The sequence below is a fragment of a genome, unplaced genomic scaffold (assembly GCF_019419815.1).
Source record: "Pyrus x bretschneideri cultivar Hongxiangsu unplaced genomic scaffold, Pyrus_bretschneideri_v1 Contig34, whole genome shotgun sequence".
Lineage (NCBI taxonomy): Eukaryota > Viridiplantae > Streptophyta > Magnoliopsida > Rosales > Rosaceae > Pyrus > Pyrus x bretschneideri.
This window is the reverse complement of record NW_025999657.1, coordinates 1,546,462-1,567,073: the sequence shown is the minus strand read 5'-3', so window position 1 is coordinate 1,567,073 and position 20,612 is coordinate 1,546,462. Positions and strand designations below refer to the sequence as shown.

At 37.6% G+C, this 20,612-nt stretch overlaps 1 protein-coding gene, 1 long non-coding RNA gene and 1 other non-coding gene across 3 annotated transcripts; 2 read left to right on the top strand and 1 right to left on the bottom strand.

The window, feature by feature from the left end:
- Positions 1-300: 300 nt before the first annotated feature.
- LOC103961073 (beta-amylase 3, chloroplastic) lies at positions 301-2,749 on the bottom strand. The gene is made up of 4 exons (XM_009373582.3): positions 2,157-2,749; positions 1,720-1,930; positions 1,441-1,551; positions 301-1,305 (listed from the first exon to the last, which is right to left on the bottom strand). The coding sequence occupies exons 1-4, from the start codon at positions 2,678-2,680 to the stop codon at positions 514-516; spliced, it is 1,638 nt and encodes a 545-aa protein (XP_009371857.2). The 5' UTR covers positions 2,681-2,749; the 3' UTR covers positions 301-513.
- Positions 2,750-10,065: 7,316 nt separating this feature from the next.
- On the top strand, positions 10,066-15,533 carry LOC103961072. Its single transcript, XR_669358.3, has 2 exons — positions 10,066-10,125; positions 15,238-15,533. It is a non-coding gene; the product is annotated as an uncharacterized LOC103961072 (long non-coding RNA).
- Positions 15,455-15,559, top strand: LOC125480631. Its single transcript, XR_007260968.1, has one exon. It is a non-coding gene; the product is annotated as a small nucleolar RNA R71 (small nucleolar RNA).
- Positions 15,560-20,612: the final 5,053 nt, after the last annotated feature.

The following is a 20,612-nucleotide window of genomic DNA, read 5'->3' as shown; positions in this document are numbered from 1 at the left end:
TTTGTAAATATGTGATTACTATTTTATAAAAAATTAGAGTAAAATAAAAGAAAATATTTTTTAGAGTAGAAAGGTTGTACAAACTTAACACCACGATTTAACGGTTGTATTACTTTTGCTTTTGGTTATTTTTTTCTTTTTCAAAAGATGCTATTTGAGGATTGAAACACACATTGAATACACCTGAGTTGTGAATATCTAGTACCTGGCGGCAGATTTGGAGGTAAATTCTAGCCGGTCGTTGATTTGCCAAAAAAATTAGTTAAGGCGACTTAACTTTTCGATAAATGAACGGTTGGATTAGAGCTTAATTCCATAAAACTGTGACTGTCAAAACCAAGTTGCTTCACAATGAAGGTGCATTCCAGTTGAAGCAGCCAGGACAAGACCATCAAGAGGTTTCCACCATATATTTCATCCAATTTAAAAGACTGAACCATCATATAGGTGAGATCACACCCTACAAAGGCTTGTGATGGAACAAAATAATGAAACAATCAATTTCTAGCATCTCTACACAAGAACAGTTTCCTTGGTTTTCTCGACTTTCTTCTCTTTGATAAAACGAACAAAGAGGTCGCTTCCAGTAGAGTCGCACTCTGAAAGACTTCTGTTCCGGCCACCTTCTGCCATGCTTCTCACAAATTCAACCATGTTCCTCCAGTTATCCCCCTCGAACAATCTCTTGTTCATTCGGAGATATGTAAATGCACTTAGTGAATTGCCGGAATCTGATCTGCTTGTTGCTAAAACTTGTGCAAACGCACCAGTGTCATACCTCTCCAGGGCATTTTCTCCTGCTAGGTCAATTCCAGCACTCTTGGTCGCCATTTTTACCTGCCTCACCAGACCTTCTGGTGAGCAATTTGCGTGTTCAGGCTGTTCACTATCTTTCATTTCCATGCAGGTGAAGTTTAATACAACCATGTTTTTGCTGAACATCATGGCTGTTGGTACGTAACCATCTCTGTGTCTAGTGTTGTAGTAGCCTGCAGTTAATTCAGCCGCATGTGATCTTGATCCGTAGTGCCAGTGAATCCCAGCAATCTTTCCGGATAGTTTAGCTCCAGATCCTTGGAATACTCCTTTCGCAGCTGACAATATTCTATCTCCGTGTCTTAATAACTTTCCGGAGTACCATTCCAGGAAGAACTGTCCATACTCGGTGTTCCATGTTCCCTCTCTTTTGAAAAATCCGGTGTCTTCAGGAAATTGATTGTACTGGCCGGAGTCATGGGGTCCACTTCTTCCCCAATCTCTCTTCCCCAGTGCCTCTGCTGATGCTTCCAAGGAAGCTCTCATGTACTGCATTGCATAAAAACTTGTTTAGGAATAACGAATATCAAAAAAAATAAATTATCGAAATATGATGTGGTTCGGTTTAGGGTCATTTAATTGGTCAGCAGAAATGGAATAAAGGCTTCTATTCAGAATAATTACCTTGTCATAACATTGGAATTCCCCGATTCCAGGAAACCTCCAAGTTCCGTTGCTTTCTGGATAAGCTGGATATCTGAGCTCCCCACAAGGACCCATGCCTACTTGAATTTCCTGTACAAGTAATTGGAATTGAGTTTCCAACTTTGAAACAAGTCCCTTGTAATTTGAGACGAATGTTGGCAAAAATCTCTTCATGTCTAGTTTTTTGAACTTCTGAATTTCTACTTCAAAAATAATAGCATAAAGTTGAGTTATAACATTTTTGTTGCAGATAATTACCACAATAACGTCGCCCAAGTAGTCAATGAATCTGTCGTGGAAGCTCCTCATGTAATCGGTGTAGACCTGAATGGGAGTTCTTCCTCCGAGAACAGGCAATGAATCACATCCCAAGGATATGTACTCAGGATTCCGCCTGCCTGATTTGTCTGTGTAAACAAGGTCAGGGTTCTTGCTGACTTCTTCAAGCACCCATGGAGGTAAAGGAATGCTGAAAATTCATAAAATTTGTGCTTTAATTAGTGAATCGCTGCATAAATCCACACTAGGTGGAGTTAGATCAAACTCTGGGCAAAAACATAGAAAGCGCTTTCTGCTCATAAGCACTTTTATGTTAAGCATGTTCCATTAAAAATCCAATAACATGGCTGTTTGTGTTGTGTAAGTTATAGAGAACATTAAACATAATATACTGCAATTAGAACCACCAAACACACCTGCATGAGTCTCCAACATTTCCTCCGCACTGATGAAAAGACATGACGACTTGGATCTTCATGCCGTGCTTTTGCACCATCTGCACAAGCTCGGCATACCCTTCCCAGTTGTACTTGGAAGGTCCGTCCTCCTCCACCAATCCCCACCACACATCCACCATAACTCCTTCAACCCCTGCTTGCTTTAGGGCCATCAAACTCGCATTCATTGCTCTCGGCTTATTCACATGCCCTCCGTGACTCACCGTATCGAGCGGAAGCATCACGTACACAGGCACCTTGTTGTCGGAGCTGGTGTGAGCAATACCGGGGAGTGCATGAAGCAACTCTCTCCTTCCATCAGAGATGGTCATTAAGTTCTCGTGCAAGAGCCGTGTTTCTTGCATTGAACTCTTTGCCCGGACACAGCATGATGGCTTGATTTGTGCAAAGCATATCGTGCCGGGGGAGTCGCCGGAGGTTTTAAGGCCCTTATGGTCTTTAAGATTGACGAACGAAGTTGAAGAACGGAGAGTTAACGTCATTGTATTTTCTGAATTGTGTTTTGGGTTTTAAATGGAAGGGAAGGGAAGAGAGAAAAAATGATGAGAATGGACGAAAGGGTTGCGTGCTTATTTATAAAATTAAATTCCCTCTTGAGGAATGGCCGGTTTGGTGGGATCCAGTTGAAAAGAGAAAAAGTGCAAGAGATCAAAGCAGCTCAGCTCACTTTTTTTCAGGCATTTTCTCTATATACGTGGTTGCACCTCGTCCATTCTTACAATTTCCAGGAAAATGTGAATTTCCTTTTTGGTCACACGGAATTTGGCGTTTAAATTGGAAACAAATTGTAGCAGTGATCTCTCAACGTTAATTGAATTGGAATAATAATTTTTTAATTAAAAATTCGGAATAATAATTTTTTAATTAAAAATTCATAATTATTGGTCTTTTAATTTATAAAAACGTGCAGTTATGATTCTTTTTATCAACTTTATCATAACTTCTGTCAAAATGAGTTACGTGCAATGTACATAAGGATAAATCAAGGAGAAATATAGAAAACAAAAGTGCAAAAGGTCAAAGCAGCTCAGCTCATATTTTATTTTATTTGTTGGTACGACTCAGCTCACTTTTTTTCAGTCATTTTCTGTATACGTGGTTACACCTCTTCCATTCTTACAATTTCCAGGAAAATGTGAATTTCCTTCTTGGTTACACGGAACTTTGGCGTTTAAATTAGAAGCAAATTATAGCAGTGGTCTCTCAACGTTAATTAAATTGGAATAATGATCTTTTAACTAAAAATTCATAATCATTGGTCTCTTAACTCATAAAAACGTACAACTATGATTTGTTTATCACTTCATCAGAACTTTTGTAAAAATGAGTTACGTACCATGTACGTGAGGCTAAATCAAGGTAGAAATATAGAAAACAAAAGTGAAAATTGTTCTTAACTTTAATTCAATCGGAGTGGTTCCTCAACTTTAATCTAATTAGAAAAATAATCTCTCAGTTTTAACCCAATTGTAGTAATGGTTCTTCAACCACAAGTCATGTCAACAGAGATTATGACGAAGTTGACGAAAATGACCATAGCTACACATTTTGATGAGTTAAAAGACCAACGCTCTAATTACGTTAAAGTTAAAGGATCATTGCTACAGTTTTCTCTTAAATTGTAGTACATGTGGAAATTTTAAAACTAATTAAAATTTTTGAACCGCCTTTAATTTGTACTGGTTTTGTTTCTCCTGTGTTTTTGGCCTTGACTTATGGGACAATGATAGGATTTTTACCACCTGCGTAAAAGGGTTAAAAACACCTAAAATACTTGCAAGAGAAACAAGGTTATTGTAGTATAATTGGCTCAAGCAAGGTCGTTCTCCACAAGGATTAATTTAAAGAGATCAAAGCAAAATCAATTCTCAACTAATTAATTAAAACAAAGTTTTTCTTTTGAAAGAGGTGATTTAATGACCTAAACTAAGAAAAAACGAATTTAATTAAAAAGATTACTTAAAAACCACAACTTTAAAGAAAGATAAGGGGAACAATTTTTAGGATTCAAAGAGAGAAAGTACTAGGGTTCTGCCGTCACCCTAACAATCCTATGTAGCTTTTCTAAATTACTTACGAACCATACATGTATGTTTTGAAGGTTAGGTTTTCCTAGAGTATATCCTACTTGGAACCTCCAACATAGAACGTATATCTAACATGCAACCCATCTGTGGTGTTCAGATCGAATGTGAACATGCAAGATGATAGGAGCATATTTATACGACTTAGTTAGCTTGTTTTCTTGCATTTAATTAGCTAAACTATGTTAATTATAGTGTTTAAAGTTATTTTCGTGCAATTTCAGGTTTTAGTGTCAAAGTATGCAAAAAGAAGCAATTTGGAGCATTCTAGAGCATTTTTGGGCCAAGATTGGATAATGCAAGCATGGAGGCATGAGGATGGACGAATTTGAAGGCTTGAATTCAGTTAGGGAGCTGCAAGGGGGCCTAAAAACCTTATTTCTAGAAGGCTTTATCTATTCACACATGGTGCCTAATTTCTGCCTAATTTCTGTATTGGAAGAACAAGCCGTCCTACCTTGTCTCCTAGCCGTCCTAGCTTGTCTCCTAGCCATCCTAGGTTGTCACAAGCCGTCCTACCTTGTCTCCTAGCCGTCCTAGCTTGTCACAAGCCGTCCTAGCTTGTCTCCTAGCCGTCCTACCTTGTCTCCTAGCCGTCCTAGCTTGTCTCCTAGCCGTCCTACCTTGTCTCCTAGCCGTCCTAGCTTGTCACAAGCTCATATCTGATTACCCTAGGGTTTTAAGTGCTTATATATACTCATATTAACCCCTAGATCAGATCACCACCTCTCATACACATTCATTCACGCCAGAAATTCATTCCCTCTCTCTAACACAGCCATACTTCACCATTCTTCATATTTTCTGCCCAAAAACACTCCTTGCCTTCCCCTACATCCATCCCTACCCTAAACACATCATTCTACATCATCCATAACCCCCAAAACTCACCAAAACCCCTTGTGCCACAGCAACTAGAGGAGAAGAGGCTTAAAAGTTCATACAATTCAAGATTGAGTTGTTGGAATTTTTAGGTGTACTTCGATTCTTGTTTTCAATGTTTACTTTGTTATTACTCTCTAAGTTTGTTGTAATCATGAGTGGCTAAACCCCCTTGGTTAGGGGGGAATTCGAAACCATGTACATGCTTGCAATATGATTTGATTACATTCAGTTGTTATTTCATAAGTTGTGGATTCGATTCGTTCATCTATTTGATAGATAACTTATTTGTGTATGTTGATTGAGAGTGCACGCTTAGTTTTCATGCATGAATATGATGCTAGATTATGAGGGAGTTTCACCTAATAGTTACAATCTTATAATCACAAGTAGTGAAGGTCGCTTGAAAACGATCGCGTTGAATGAATTCTTAGCATAAGTTTCATGCAATTCATAGTAACGAATGCTTCGTCAATGCTTATGTTTTTCATAGAACTTAATGATTCTTGCTTGTATCTCTATTATGCAATTCATGTAGGGAACTTGTAGGGAATGTTTTGGGTTGTCGTATGCAATCATCCAACTTAATAACTTGTGGAAAAACTTAGGGTTAATTAGTGCAATTCACGGTTAATTTGGGGCGTTGAGTAGTTATAATTTATTGGAAGAACAACTGAAAATCGTTTTGTTTGCAAGTGTGACATGTGTGGAGAAGAACCTCCTAACTAGCCTTTTATCCATCCTTTTTATCCAAAAACATTCTACAATCTGTTTAGTTTAAAGTTTTTGTTTTATGTTAAATTTTCGTCCAAAACAAATCCCCCTTTAATTTGAAGTCTTAGATTAGTTAGAAAGTGTTTTGATTTGTGTTTCTAAGTATTTTGATTCAAGTTTTCATCCAATTTCGTCCAAATTAGTGTAGGTGCTCAAAACTGCCCAGAAAGTGGTTTTTAGGCAGTTTTGAGTCTTCTAGTTGCTGTTTTGGGTTTTAGGTTTGTTTAAGTGTTTTAACTTTTAGTTTTGCATTCTTTGAGTCGAGTTTAGTGTTTTAAACTTTGTTTTTGAGTTTTTAAGTCAGTTTCCAAGTGTTTAGCAATCCCTCCTAATCCCCGGTCTAGAACGATCCCTACTTACATCTTTACTACAATTTGACAAAAAGAGGGTTTAATTTGTGTGCATATAATTCTCGCATCACAAGACTCATTAAGTTTTATGAAAACCTTCTTAAAAAAAGCCATATAACCCTTAAAACGTGTCGTCCATCCTAAGAGGTTACACATATTAACCACAAGAAGCTTTAGTCAATTTTAGGGACAATCCTCCGCCAAAATTGCATCAAATAACTTTTCCAAATATCCTAATGGTCGCGAATCACTAAGACAAATAGATAGTTTGAAGCACAGTGATTAACATTCCAAAACCTACATGCATAAATTCATAAGCAAAGTAAAAAGAGATTACATATTCTTGCTAAGGATCATGGCCTCGCCCTAGCAAAAAGAATTAGTTACGCATATTCATACTAAAAATCATAGTCTTTATTGAAATAGAAAAAGAATGAAAACACCTTGTAGAATAAAATCTGAAAATCTCTAAACTTTGCCCAAAATCTTCTCTCCAAAAGTTGCATGCGTTCTCCTCTCTCCCCCTTTCTCCAAAACCTAGGTCTGCCAAAAAGGCTTATTTATACGACCCTCATTAAACCCTGCTGATAAAAAAATGCTCTTAGAATAAGACTAGGGAACTAAATAAATTAAAATAAAATAGGAAACATAATCCTAAATTAAATTGGTAAATTCGCCCAAAATCTTGCACAGCCACGTTTTGGACCCATATCAGCTCCAAAATGGGCCCAAAATAGCTGGATTTAAAGCTTCGACTATTCTGAACACTTCTCCAGAAGGCCACGAACCCATCTGAGGTCATCTTGGGCTCCAAAAATGCAATTTAAACCCACAAACGTCAATTTCCAGCATCGCGCACTGCTTTTTCATTTAATCTCCAGAAAATAACCGCTTGGTAGAAATTGCTGAGATTTTGCCACGAACAAGCTAAGGAACACACGAATGTCCTCCAATTTGAATCACTCCAAAATTCGTCCGTTTGGTCATGTTTTGCTCCAGAGGAAGTCTAATGTCCTACGTTGAGAATATAAAGCAAAGTATCAACATTCTACCAAAATTATTACCAAATTATACTAAGAATAGGGTGAAATATATAATATAATATTGACTCATCAAAATACCCCCAAACTTAGCTTTTTGCTTGTCCTCAAGCAAAATTAAACTAGGAAACAAAAATAAAAGCTAACAAACTAGAACTTAACTAAAACTAAATGACAAAAATTTTCCCCTTCAAAGTTGCAATCCATAAAAAACGTTAAAAACCAGAACATCTTTTCAAAAGATTCAGCTAATCCCACCACAGAGTCTAAACCATTTAGAATCAATTAGAAAAGAATTCATGAACTTCCTTTGGTGAAAAGTGAACCAACATGGTTAAGGAGACTCGACTAAAACCTCTACCTTTTGTCCTTTTTTATTTCACTCATACTAACTTTAAAGATAGCTATTTTTTTTTCGATTTTTTTTTTTATAACTATTTTTTTTTTCTATTTTTTTTTTATTTTTATTTTTCAGTAACAGTAGTGGTCGTGCAATGTCAATTCACTTAAGCTTTCTGTCCAACCCATGTAGCGAACTTTAGGTCAATGACTCCCAAACCACAAGGGCTTTAGGGCACTAGGTGTAGAACACCCCTAAGGACTTACTAACTCGAGTTGGAAAGGCTACAAAACCGACTAACCACCCTGCCCCATGCAAAAACTCTACCGTTTGACGCGAGAATCACTGCTGATTAGGCAGGACTGGCCCGGTTACTAGGCAAAACCTCGGGTGGAACAATTATTACTTTATTCATAACAATAACTAACTTCGCTTAGAACAAAAATTAAAATTAAACTTAGACTAAAAGTAAGTGTTTCAATCTCACTCCCCACAAACCATGTTGATGTGAATGTGCAAATTGTCAAAGTATAACCCATGAATTAGTGTCTAAGCAACGATAAATAGAAAAGACTCTACAGTGGGATTAACCTTCACCATGTCCATTTGTTCTAATAGTTAAAATAATTTATGGATATTAACTTAAAAAGAATGATTTTTTTAATTTTTGACTCAAAAATTAAAAACCTAAAAATTCTAATTCCCACCCCCAAACTTAAATCACACATTGTCCTCAAGGTGTGGAAAATAGAAGAAAAACAAAAAGAAAATAAATAAACTAACACAACAAAATAAAAGTAAATAACCTCCCTAAATAACTAGAAATAGACAAATGAAAAATAAAACAAAAGACAAGCGACCAATAAAATGATACACTACAAAAGAAATAAACTAAAAAGAAAAGGAAGTGGACACACCTGGAATCGAACCCGTGACCTGGAATTAGGCTATATAGGCTGACTAGGCATTTGGGGTTTGAGTTTGAAAATTTTGGCATTGGACAAACATTTGGCAGTGGAAAGATTACACAAGGGTCCATTGAAAAACATGTGGGTGGAAACCCATTGTGCAGGACAAACGTGATGGCCCAAAAAGAATACAGAAGCACGGGAGACACACGGAATGCATCCGTACACCCACACGCTTACCGGCTTGTGAAAAAAAAACTTAGGATTCCCTTCCCATGTCTGCACATGTAACCTCGAGCCTAGAGCCAAACGGCTCTTTCTTTACTCCCTCATCGTTTCTGATGAAGCGTATGAATATATCAAACCCAAATCGAATGGCAGGCATGCATTCTCAAAACCTTCAGCCTCGCAACCATGTTCTCTAACCTCGAGCCCAGAGCTCACCATTTCAAAACTTCTCCTTTCTCTCATTTCTAATTATATTAAGAAATCCTAAGCCTTTTTGGTCTAGAGAAACGGAGAGGTCTCACATTTCTCTCAGCCCTCTTTTCTTTAACATGGTTCTCATTCCTCTATACTGGAAAACATTAGCCGCTCCTCCAACCTCATTGCAACATCAATGTCTCGGTAACACAACCCGAAATCGCAAAGGTAAAACTCTTTCCTTGCTGCCATTGCGTGCTAGAGAGCTTATTTTCATGGGAAAAGTAAAGAACTAACACATGCAACTATTTTCTCTGCGAGGACTCTTGGATCCACAACAAAAGTAAGGCACCAACACCCAATCTTCATAGATCCATAGCTAATACTCCAAAACTCATCCATCAGCAGGTAGAAACTTAGTCTCCCCTACACTTTGGTTTTGATTCTAGATTTTAAGTAACATTTTTCTGTGATGTGACTGACCAAAGGGCGAAAAAATATAACATCCATCCGTGTTCTTATTTATGCACACAGCAGAGTTCGAAAGCTTGGATGACGGCATAACAACGGAAGAAAGGATAAGGACCCCAGTTTGACGAAGCCAGACACAAATAACACGGATCAAAAACCAAAGGTAACAATTCATACTCGCATGTGACTGTGCTATGCCTGCATGTTGAGGATCTGCTGGGTTGCATGGGTGTATTATCTGTGAGATCACCCCCAAACTTGATATAAATAATAACTGGACACTGTAGCTGCTGGACAAAAGAAATAACACTGAGATCTGTATAGGGACCATGTATGCGGACCATTTGGAACTTAGAACACTGCTTCTCCCTATAATATTCGTGAATGACGACCTGGATCACCCCTGAACATATGTACGAACTTTTTGGATTTGACCCGTTCTGAGGATGGATAAAGAACTCACCCCCTAAACTTAAATAATGGCATACGCGGCATCTTCGAAACTAAATGGCGTAGATCTGCATAGCAATAATGATAGCTCCTCAGTACGTATCAACTTGATGTTTTTTTTGTTGCAGGAACACTGGAGATCCCGAAAAGCAGCTCAATGGCGGCTAAGGCGTGCATGGAAGAATGGCCGCGTAGCAAAATAGAGGTATAATGTTCTATCCTTTTGTGGCTGGATCTGTGATTCTGCAAGAGCTTTGTAATTTCTGCATTATATGTCGGCATGGTCTAGGAATGTGGTTGATGGTAATGTGTAGACTTGCCACTGGGTGCGTGATTCCAGCCTAAAATAAGTTCTCTGTGTATACATGCTTGTTTGCTTTGTTTGTTGTCTGCAAAAACCCACGTTATGAAATCAGAGATAGATTATAGAAAATACTAACTGTAAACTAAAAATTAAACAAGTAAAATGAAAATTTTTATTATTATTATTATTATTTTATTTTTTTTTTTTTTGAACTTTTCTTTTTTTTTTTTTTAGATGATTGTCAACACTAAATGATAGCCTAGGAATTTAAATGCAGCTAGACGGAAAATAATGAAATAAAAAAAAAAACAGAAAGTAATGAAAAAGTTAGAAAATTGGGTTGCCTCCCAATAAGCGCTTTATTTAACGTCTGTAGCTAGACTGAACAGAAGCCTGGTGATTAACTTGCTGGATCCTTCAGAGTCATAGACTCGGCTGCACTGTCAAAGGGTGACTCTAAGTATGGTTTCAGCCTGTGACCATTCACCTTGAATGTGTTGCCATTAATCTTGCTTGTAATATCAACTGCTCCATGAGGATAAACCTTAGTAACCAAGTAGGGTCCATTCCATCGAGATTTCAATTTTCCTGGAAATAACTTTAATCTGGAACTGAATAACAACACTTTCTGCCCTGGCTGGAAATCTGTCCTGAGAATTTGTTTATCATGGAAGGCCTTTGTTTTGTCTTTGTATATGTGTGCATTTTCATAAGCCTCCTGGCGAATTTCATCAAGCTCATTGAGCTGCAGCTTACGCTTTTCCCCTGCTAAATCGTAAGCGAAGTTTAACTCCTTGATAGCCCAAAACGCTTTATGCTCTAACTCCATAGGTAAATGACAAGCCTTGCCATACACAAGCCGAAACGGGGACATCCCAATGGGTGTTTTAAATGTTGTTCTGTATGCCCACAATGCATCATTTAATTTCAAACTCCAGTCTTTACGAGTGGAGCCAACTGTTTTCTCCAAAATACGCTTTATGTCCCTGTTTGAAACCTCAACCTGCCCTGATGTTTGTGGATGGTAAGGAGTGGCAACACGATGAGTTATCCCATATTTTGCAAGTAATGCAACAAACTGTTTATTAATGAAATGCTTACCCCCATCACTAAGTATAACTCGCGGGATGCCAAACCGTGGAAATATGACCCCTTGGAGGAATTTCAGAACCAATGATCCCTGATTAGTTGGTGCTGCAATCGCCTCGACCCACTTAGAAACATACTCAACCCCGACCAAAATATATTGATTGCCATGTGAAGATGGGAATGGTCCCATAAAATCAATACCCCAAACATCGAATAATTCAACAACCAAAATACCATGTTGTGGCATCTCATTCCGTTTGGACTGATTTCCCGCTCTCTGACAACGATCACAAGATTTACACCAGTTATGAGCATCCTTGAAAAGAGAAGGCCAAAACAGCCCACTTTGTAGAATTTTAGCTGCTGTCCTTGTAGGCCCAAAATGGCCACCACAAGCATAATGATGTGCAAACTTTAAAACACTGTCTTGTTCCTCTTCTGGAATACATCTGCGAATAATCTGATCTGGACAGTATTTGTACAGATACGGCTCATCCCAAAAATAAAATTTTGCATCTGCCAGAAATTTCTTTTTCTGCTGATAACTTAAATCTGGATGAATAACTCCCCTGGCCAAATAATTAACCAAATCTGCAAACCATGGTGTTTTGTGCTGGACAGCCAACAATTGTTCATCAGGAAAATTTTCATTGAGAGGCAATGTGTCTTCTTCTGCAGTAGCTGAATTTATTAATCTTGATAAATGATCAGCCACCACATTTTCACTGCCCTTTTTGTCTCTAATTTCCAAATCAAACTCTTGAAGTAAAAGAATCCACCGAATAAGTCGAGGTTTAGCATCCTTTTTAGATAATAAATACTTCAAAGCAGCATGATCTGTGTAGACAATTACTTTAGCCCCAATTAAATAAGAACGAAATTTCTCTAATGCAAAAACAACTGCCAACAATTCTTTCTCAGTGGTTGCATAGTTCAGCTGTGCATCATTGAGAGTTCTGCTAGCATAATAAATGACTTGAGGAATCTTGTCTTTTCGCTGTCCAAGAACTGCCCCAACTGCATAATCTGATGCATCACACATTAGTTCAAAAGGTAAGTTCCAGTCCGGAGCTGCAATAATCGGTGCTGAAGTTAAGAGTGTTTTCAACTTGTTGAAAGCCTCCAAGCATGCATTATCAAAAACAAACTGTGCATCCTTAGCCAATAAGTTACACAAAGGTCGGCTAATCTTGGAGAAATCCTTGATAAACCGTCTGTAAAACCCAGCATGTCCAAGAAACGAACGAATGCTCTTCACAGTAGTAGGAGAGGGCAACTTAGCAATAACATCAATCTTAGCTTTATCAACCTCAATACCCTTGCTAGATACTACGTGCCCTAAAACAATGCCTTGTTTAACCATAAAATGACACTTCTCCCAATTCAATACGAGATTAGTTTCTTTGCAACGCTCAAGAACCAAACATAAATTCTGCAAACAATGATCAAACGAATCCCCAAAAACAGAAAAATCATCCATAAATACTTCAACAACTCGTTCAACCAAACCTGAGAATATGCTCATCATGCATCGTTGGAATGTGGCAGGTGCATTGCATAATCCGAAAGGCATTCTTCTGTAAGCAAATGTACCAAAAGGGCAGGTGAATGTGGTATTTTCCTGATCCTCTGGTGCAACTGGAATTTGATTGTAGCCTGAATACCCATCTAAAAAACAATAAAAAGCCCGACCAACCAATCTTTCCAACATTTGATCAGTAAAGGGTAGCGGAAAGTGATCCTTTCTAGTACCTGTATTGATCTTCCTGTAATCAACGCACATTCGCCACCCAGTAGTTAAACGTGTAGGCACAAGCTCGTTATTGTCATTTGTCACAACTGTAATTCCTGTGCGTTTAGGTACCACTTGAGTAGGACTTACCCATTTACTATCTGAAATTGGATAAATCATTCCAGCATCTAAAAGCTTCATAACCTCATTTCGAACAACTTCCTTCATGATCGGATTCAATCGGCGTTGAGCATCAATGGTGGGTTTGACACCCTCCTCCATCAAAATTCTGTGCATACAGAGTGTTGGGCTGATCCCCTTAATATCTGCAATTGTCCACCCAATGGCATCTTGAAAATTTCTCAAAATACGCAGCAATTTGTCTTCCTCAGTTGGAGATAAATCTGCAGAAACAATAACTGGCAGTGAAGAATTAGCACCCAAATAAGCATATTTTAAGTGTGCTGGTAATGGCTTCATTTCCAGCTTAGGTGGCTGTATTTTTTAAGGCTGTAATGGCATTTTTGGTTCTCCCAAACTCTCAAAAACGTGCCTCCACTTTGGCTGGTGTAAAGGGACACTTTCCAAAGCTGTAACATACTCAAAAGCTTCTTCATCTTCAGTTTTGGCGTCTTCAAAACCATGTAAAACTTTTAACAGTGGATCTGCTGTCAAACTGGGCATAATATCTGCATGCATGATGCCTTCTAACACGTCAACTCTCATACAATCTTGCATATCACTAGGCCTCTTAGTTGCTTCAAATAAATTAAACACAACAGATTGTTCTTGTACTCTAAGCGTCAATGTGCCAGCTTCCACATCTATCAAAGTTCTAGCAGTTGCCATGAATGGGCGCCCCAAAATAATTGGTGTTTGCATATCTTCATCCATATCCAAAACCACAAAATCTGCTGGAAGGTAGAGATTATCCACTTTAATAATAAGATCTTCAATAATACCCCTAGGATAAGCAACCGAACGATCTGCTAACTGTAAAATAACAGATGTTGGTTTGATTTCTCCTTGTCCCAGCCGCTGAAAAACAGAAAAAGGCATTAAATTAATACTAGCACCCAAATCAATTAAAGCACGTTTAAACTCAGAATTTCCAATTGTGCATGAAATTGTAAAACTCCCTGGATCTTTTTTCTTTGGTGGTAGCTTTTGTAATAGAACTACACTGCACTGCTCTGTGAGAATCACTTTTTCGAAGTCCACAAGCTTCTTTTTATTCGTGCACACATCTTTCAAAAACTTGGCATATGAAGGAATGTTCTTGATTGCATCAATTAATGGCAGATTAATCTGAACTTTAGCCAATGTCTTCATGAAATCTGTTAATTGTTGATCTTTTGCATGTGGCTTCAATCTTTCGGGATATGGCATAGGTGGAACATAAACACGTTTTGACTTTTCTGCATTTTCTGCAGTAGGCACTGCAGTATTTTTGGATCTGTCCAGTGGTTGGGCAGATTCTGCAGAACTTTCAGAACCTGTTTGTGGCTGCACAGGTGCTACCCGTGAAGCTCCAGCACTGTTTTCTTTATTTTCTGCATCACGGTTGTCATAACTTTTACCACAACGCAATATTCTAACAGCATTACAATCTGCATTTCCACGTGGATTTGGGATAGTTTGGCTGGGAAATTTTCCTGGTTCTCTGCCCGAAAACTGGAGTGAAAGCTGCCCCATTTGCTACTGTAGATCTTTCATTGTTGCTTGTATGTTCTGAATGTTTTGGTTGGTTTTTTGAATTTCTTGTTTTGTTGCATCAAAACTTGCCTTAGTATGATCTGCCAATTTTTCAATTGCGACTTCCCAAGAAGGTTTAGCTTGAGCATCAGGTTGCTGTATTTGTTGTTGAAACTGTGGTTTAACCTGTTGATCTCTATTCCACTTGAAATTTGGGTGATCTATCCACCCGGGGTTGTAAAAATTTGAGTACGGATCATTTCTAGGCCTTTGATAATTATTGAATGCGTTAATCTGCTCTGTAACATGCTCCGGGTATGCGTCCCTATGTGGGCAACCCATAAAATCATGTGTTGTAATGCCACAAATGGTACAGGTGGCTGCAGTAGGCTGCTGGACAGCAACCTGCTGCATAGGTGCTGCCATTCTTTGTAAAAGCATGTCAAATTTTGCATCAAAATTTTCTAACTTCTTCTCCATCTTTTCTATTTGTGCAGATACATGAGGTGAACCACTAGACATCTCAAAAACACCCCTGGTCTGAGGTATATCAATTGCCCATTGTTGAGATTCTGTCGCCATGTTCTCAAACAATTGATACGCTTGCAGTGCATTTTTGTCTGAATACGTTCCTCCACAAGAAGCATTAACAAGAGTCTTAGTAGTCAAATTCAGCCCTCTGTAAAATAAATTCATTTGAGTGTCACCATTAATGCCTGAATGTGGACATTTCCTGAGTAGATCCTTGTAACGTTCCCATGCTTCATGAATTGCTTCATTAGGTTTCTGAGCAAATGTTAAAATTTGAGTACTCATATCAAGTGTTTTTGAAGCTGGGTAGTATTTGCTTAAAAATGCAGCACTAAGTTGGTTCCACGAAGTAATGCTTCCAGATGGTAGTGTGAGTAACCATCTCCTTGCACCATCCTTCAAAGTGTACGGAAAAAGTCTGAGTTTGATAGATTCTGCTGAAAATCCTCTCACCAAAATGTTTTTGCATCCCATTAGAAATTCAGTTAGATGCATGTTAGGATCATCTGTTGATAAACCATGAAATGAAGGTAGAATCTCCAACATATGATGTCGTATCTCAAACGTAGACCCATCTTCAACTTCAGGATAGGTAATGCAGCTTGGCACCTCTGTGGCATGAGCAGCCAGAGATTCCCTCAGTGGTTGTCCCGCTGTTGGTAGAACAAATGCCATAGCTTCCTCGCTGTCCAAAACCCCAGTAAACTGATTATGCAAAACTATTCCCTGCAGTGAAGGTTCACACTGTAAATTCTGCTTTCTAAGTCTCTGTCTGGCAGTACGTTCAGGTTCTGGATCAAAATCTGCAATTTGCTGTTTGTGTGATCTGGTACAGACCATGCACAATCTGCAGAGAATAAAAAAAAAATGAAAATTTAATTTTTTTTTTTTTTTATATACGGGAATAATTAATTGAGAATATGATAGACAAAAATCTATTTAAAATCAATCCCCGGCAGCGGCGCCAATTTCTTGATAGGATTTTTACCACCTGCGTAAAAGGGTTAAAAACACCTAAAATACTTGCAAGAGAAACAAGGTTATTGTAGTATAATTGGCTCAAGCAAGGTCGTTCTCCACAAGGATTAATTTAAAGAGATCAAAGCAAAATCAATTCTCAACTAATTAATTAAAACAAAGTTTTTCTTTTGAAAGAGGTGATTTAATGACCTAAACTAAGAAAAAACGAATTTAATTAAAAAGATTACTTAAAAACCACAACTTTAAAGAAAGATAAGGGAAATAATTTTTAGGATTCAAAGAGAGAAAGTACTAGGGTTCTGCCGTCACCCTAACAATCCTATGTAGCTTTTCTAAATTACTTACGAACCATACATGTATGTTTTGAAGGTTAGGTTTTCCTAGAGTATATCCTACTTGGAACCTCCAACATAGAACGTATATCTAACATGCAACCCGTCCGTGGTGTTCAGATCGAATGTGAACATGCAAGACTCATTAAGTTTTATGAAAACCTTCTTAAAAAAAACCATATAACCCTTAAAACGTGTCGTCCATCCTAAGAGGTTACACATATTAACCACAAGAAGCTTTAGTCAATTTTAGGGACAATCCTCCGCCAAAATTGCATCAAATAACTTTTCCAAATATCCTAATGGTCGCGAATCACTAAGACAAATAGATAGTTTGAAGCACAGTGATTAACATTCCAAAACCTACATGCATAAATTCATAAGCAAAGTAAAAAGAGATTACATATTCTTGCTAAGGATCATGGCCTCGCCCTAGCAAAAAGAATTAGTTACGCATATTCATACTAAAAATCATAGTCTTTATTGAAATAGAAAAAGAATGAAAACACCTTGTAGAATAAAATCTGAAAATCTCTAAACTTTGCCCAAAATCTTCTCTCCAAAAGTTGCATGCGTTCTCCTCTCTCCCCCTTTCTCCAAAACCTAGGTCTGCCAAAAAGGCTTATTTATACTACCCTCATTAAACCCTGCTGATAAAAAAATGCTCTTAGAATAAGACTAGGGAACTAAATAAATTAAAATAAAATAGGAAACATAATCCTAAATTAAATTGGTAAATTCGCCCAAAATCTTGCACAGCCACGTTTTGGACCCATATCAGCTCCAAAATGGGCCCAAAATAGCTGGATTTAAAGCTTCGACTATTCTGAACACTTCTCCAGAAGGCCACGAACCCATCTGAGGTCATCTTGGGCTCCAAAAATGCAATTTAAACCCACAAACGTCAATTTCCAGCATCGCGCACTGCTTTTTCATTTAATCTCCAGAAAATAACCGCTTGGTAGAAATTGCTGAGATTTTGCCACGAACAAGCTAAGGAACACACGAATGTCCTCCAATTTGAATCACTCCAAAATTTGTCCGTTTGGTCATGTTTTGCTCCAGAGGAAGTCTAATGTCCTACGTTGAGAATATAAAGCAAAGTATCAACATTCTACCAAAATTATTACCAAATTATACTAAGAATAGGGTGAAATATATAATATAATATTGACTCATCAGACAACTTTCAAGGGTATTTAGTCATAAGATTTAGATAGATTATAAATATTTTAGTATGCTTAACACAATTGAAGCCGCAAGCATTCATGCATGAATCTTTGTTGGATATTCTTATGCGATTAAAATATCTTGAGCTAGCTCTTGCGATATTTTGAAATATCTTGAGCTCCTCTCTCTAAAGATGAAAATATCTTCAACTGATGATTCATCTCGTCTGATATTTTTGGACCAAAATCTGTCATTTTCCATGTTTTGCATCTAAGTTTTGTTCATTTACCATTAAACCCGCGTGAAGTGATGGAACTAAAGCTTTTGTTTCGATTGATTCCCTTGTCTAGAATGTAATTGGTGGAGCACATCAAACTGTTTATGAACTGTTGTATGGTTTTGGTTGTGCATGTTTTAAGCTTTTTATTGTACGTTAATAATGAAATGCGGCTCCATACCACTCTTCTAAAGATCTAGAATGTAATTGCTAGCATCAAGCGGTCACTTAGTACCACAATTTAGTGGTATTCTTCTTCTCTTATAAGTGAAAAGTCTTAGATTCGATTCTCGCCAAAGGCAAAATTGAACCACATTTTTTAATAGCTCATTGTGAGGTTAAGCTCATTCTCATATTTGTGTAGATAATATCGTTTATTCAAAAAAAAAAAAAAAAAAAAACATCCGAGGTGTGCCTAGGCGGCTTCAGAGGCGGGACAGGAGTGATAACACATTTGCCCAGTGCAAGTAGGCGAAAACTTGCATAGACGGCTGAAGGCGGTTGACTAGGCGTTCCCAAATCCATCAACGATCTAAAATTGAAGTCGAAGGGCTCTATCCTCTAGTTAACTGTTACAGTGCAACGGCATCTTCAGGAAGAAGATGACCATAAAGAAGAAGATTTTCTTTTTCTTTTTTCTAAAGACTTGGTCTAAAACGACATCATTTTAGACAATTTTTTGATTTTTTTAAATAATTTGGCCCAAAACAACATCGTTTTTGCCAAGTCTATTTTTTTTATAACACACAATAGTCCCTTGTTTTTTCATTTTTTTAATAATCCATGGCTGTCCCCAATTATACTCATAACAGTCCCCAATTATTTAGGTCCCTTAAGGCTTCACCTTACACCTCAAAACTTTCATCTAGAGGGGGATATCCATAAACACCTTGCCTAGGCCTTTACCTTTGCCTGTTAAAACATTGGCTAGCATGAACGAATATATGTAGGTATTCTATTCTTCTTTTTCTTTTTCAAATGCTTGTTTGTCTGTGAAAAAAACAAACGAAACGTCGGGCCTATATCTATAATTTGGTGTGATAAGCATTGGGTGGTTTTGTTTTGAACAGTGTAGAGAAAACCCACAAACAAGCTAGCTAGGGTTGTGTTTGGTCTATGTGTGTTAGACAACACCGCATTATTGTGGATCAGAAAATATCTCAGGAATTTTAAGTTTTCTTGGCTAGCAGGTGGCCCTCTACTATATTGGTGAAGAGAAATGATGTCCTTACATGACGGCGGGGATTCGAATCCTATCAGTTGCAAACTAATTTCTAACTTAACGACAATATCGCTCTAACTCCCAAAACAAAAAAAAACAAAAACAAAAAAAAGCCGGTTTACAAAATTAGCAATTGAGCATGTGGTTTCCAACAATGTCTTTGCTGCGTTCACTTGTCTTGGATTTTATGTCTTTCCATTATGCCCTCAACTCTGGAGTATTCAAACTTATTCGCTACGACTCCGCATTTTTTATTGTTTTTGGGAAAGTTTTGGCTGTCGATATACGCCTCCCTCTCACAACCGCATCGTCTGTACTCATCACGTGATGGGTAGATGTGAGGAAGAGGCGTATACGGCCATTCCCATCCTAGTTGCACCACCGGCAACCCCGTGATGAGAAGTCCCCATTCCAGGATTTTTGGCTTTTTTCGACCAATGCCGCGTTTGCATGGATGATAGGTGGGAGTCGTATATCTATTTGTGTACATATATCCTAGTTCCCACCTGTGTTTGAAATTAACCAAAATAACCTCTACATGTTGCGTGTGTTTTCATATACCGACTGAAGTTTTAATGAGAAACATTTCTTATTGGCTCTTAATAATAATATCTGCAATGCTCCAAACTCAAGTTAGTAAATTAACTTATTGGGTTGTTAATGGGTATCCGTTAAAACCCATTTAATTGGATATACTATAATATAAAGGTAAGATCGGGAGTAGTATTGATGGTTTAAGATGAAATCAAACTAAATGGACCTAAGAGACATCCCAAATATAAGTATTATGAATGGAGTGTTCATAATTAATAACAACATCAACAAAAAAGTTCGCCTTTCGGAAGATACGAGTCAAGGTCTAGAAAGTAATCTGATGTCCTCAATTATAGTTTTCAATCGCCAGGGCATTTTGCACTTTGTCCAAAATAGAAAATATGAGTAGGAATCTTTAAGATCTTGATGTTGATTTTTGATTTTTTTTTTTTTTTTTTTTTTTTTTTTTTTTTCCATGTGATGATTTTTGTGGGCATGTACTTAATAAGTCTACCATAAGTATTCTTGTGGAGGTTATGAAAACCTTATCTCTTCGACGTTCTCACTCTCATATCCGATTCACCTTTGTCTCAATTCATGAGGAGAACCCCAACAAATTACAAGGAAAATGAAATCCAAAGGGGACTTGTTAACTAATAGGCACTTGCTTGAAATTTCACAACCAAGTGAAAACAATGAGCAGAAGGAAAAACAAGGACAATTTTCACATATATTAGGGTTTCTCTTTACTAAAAATGGGACTAGTTGGTGATTTCGTTACGGTAAGCTACCTTTTCGGAAACCGGAAAGACTCAGAGGCATTCA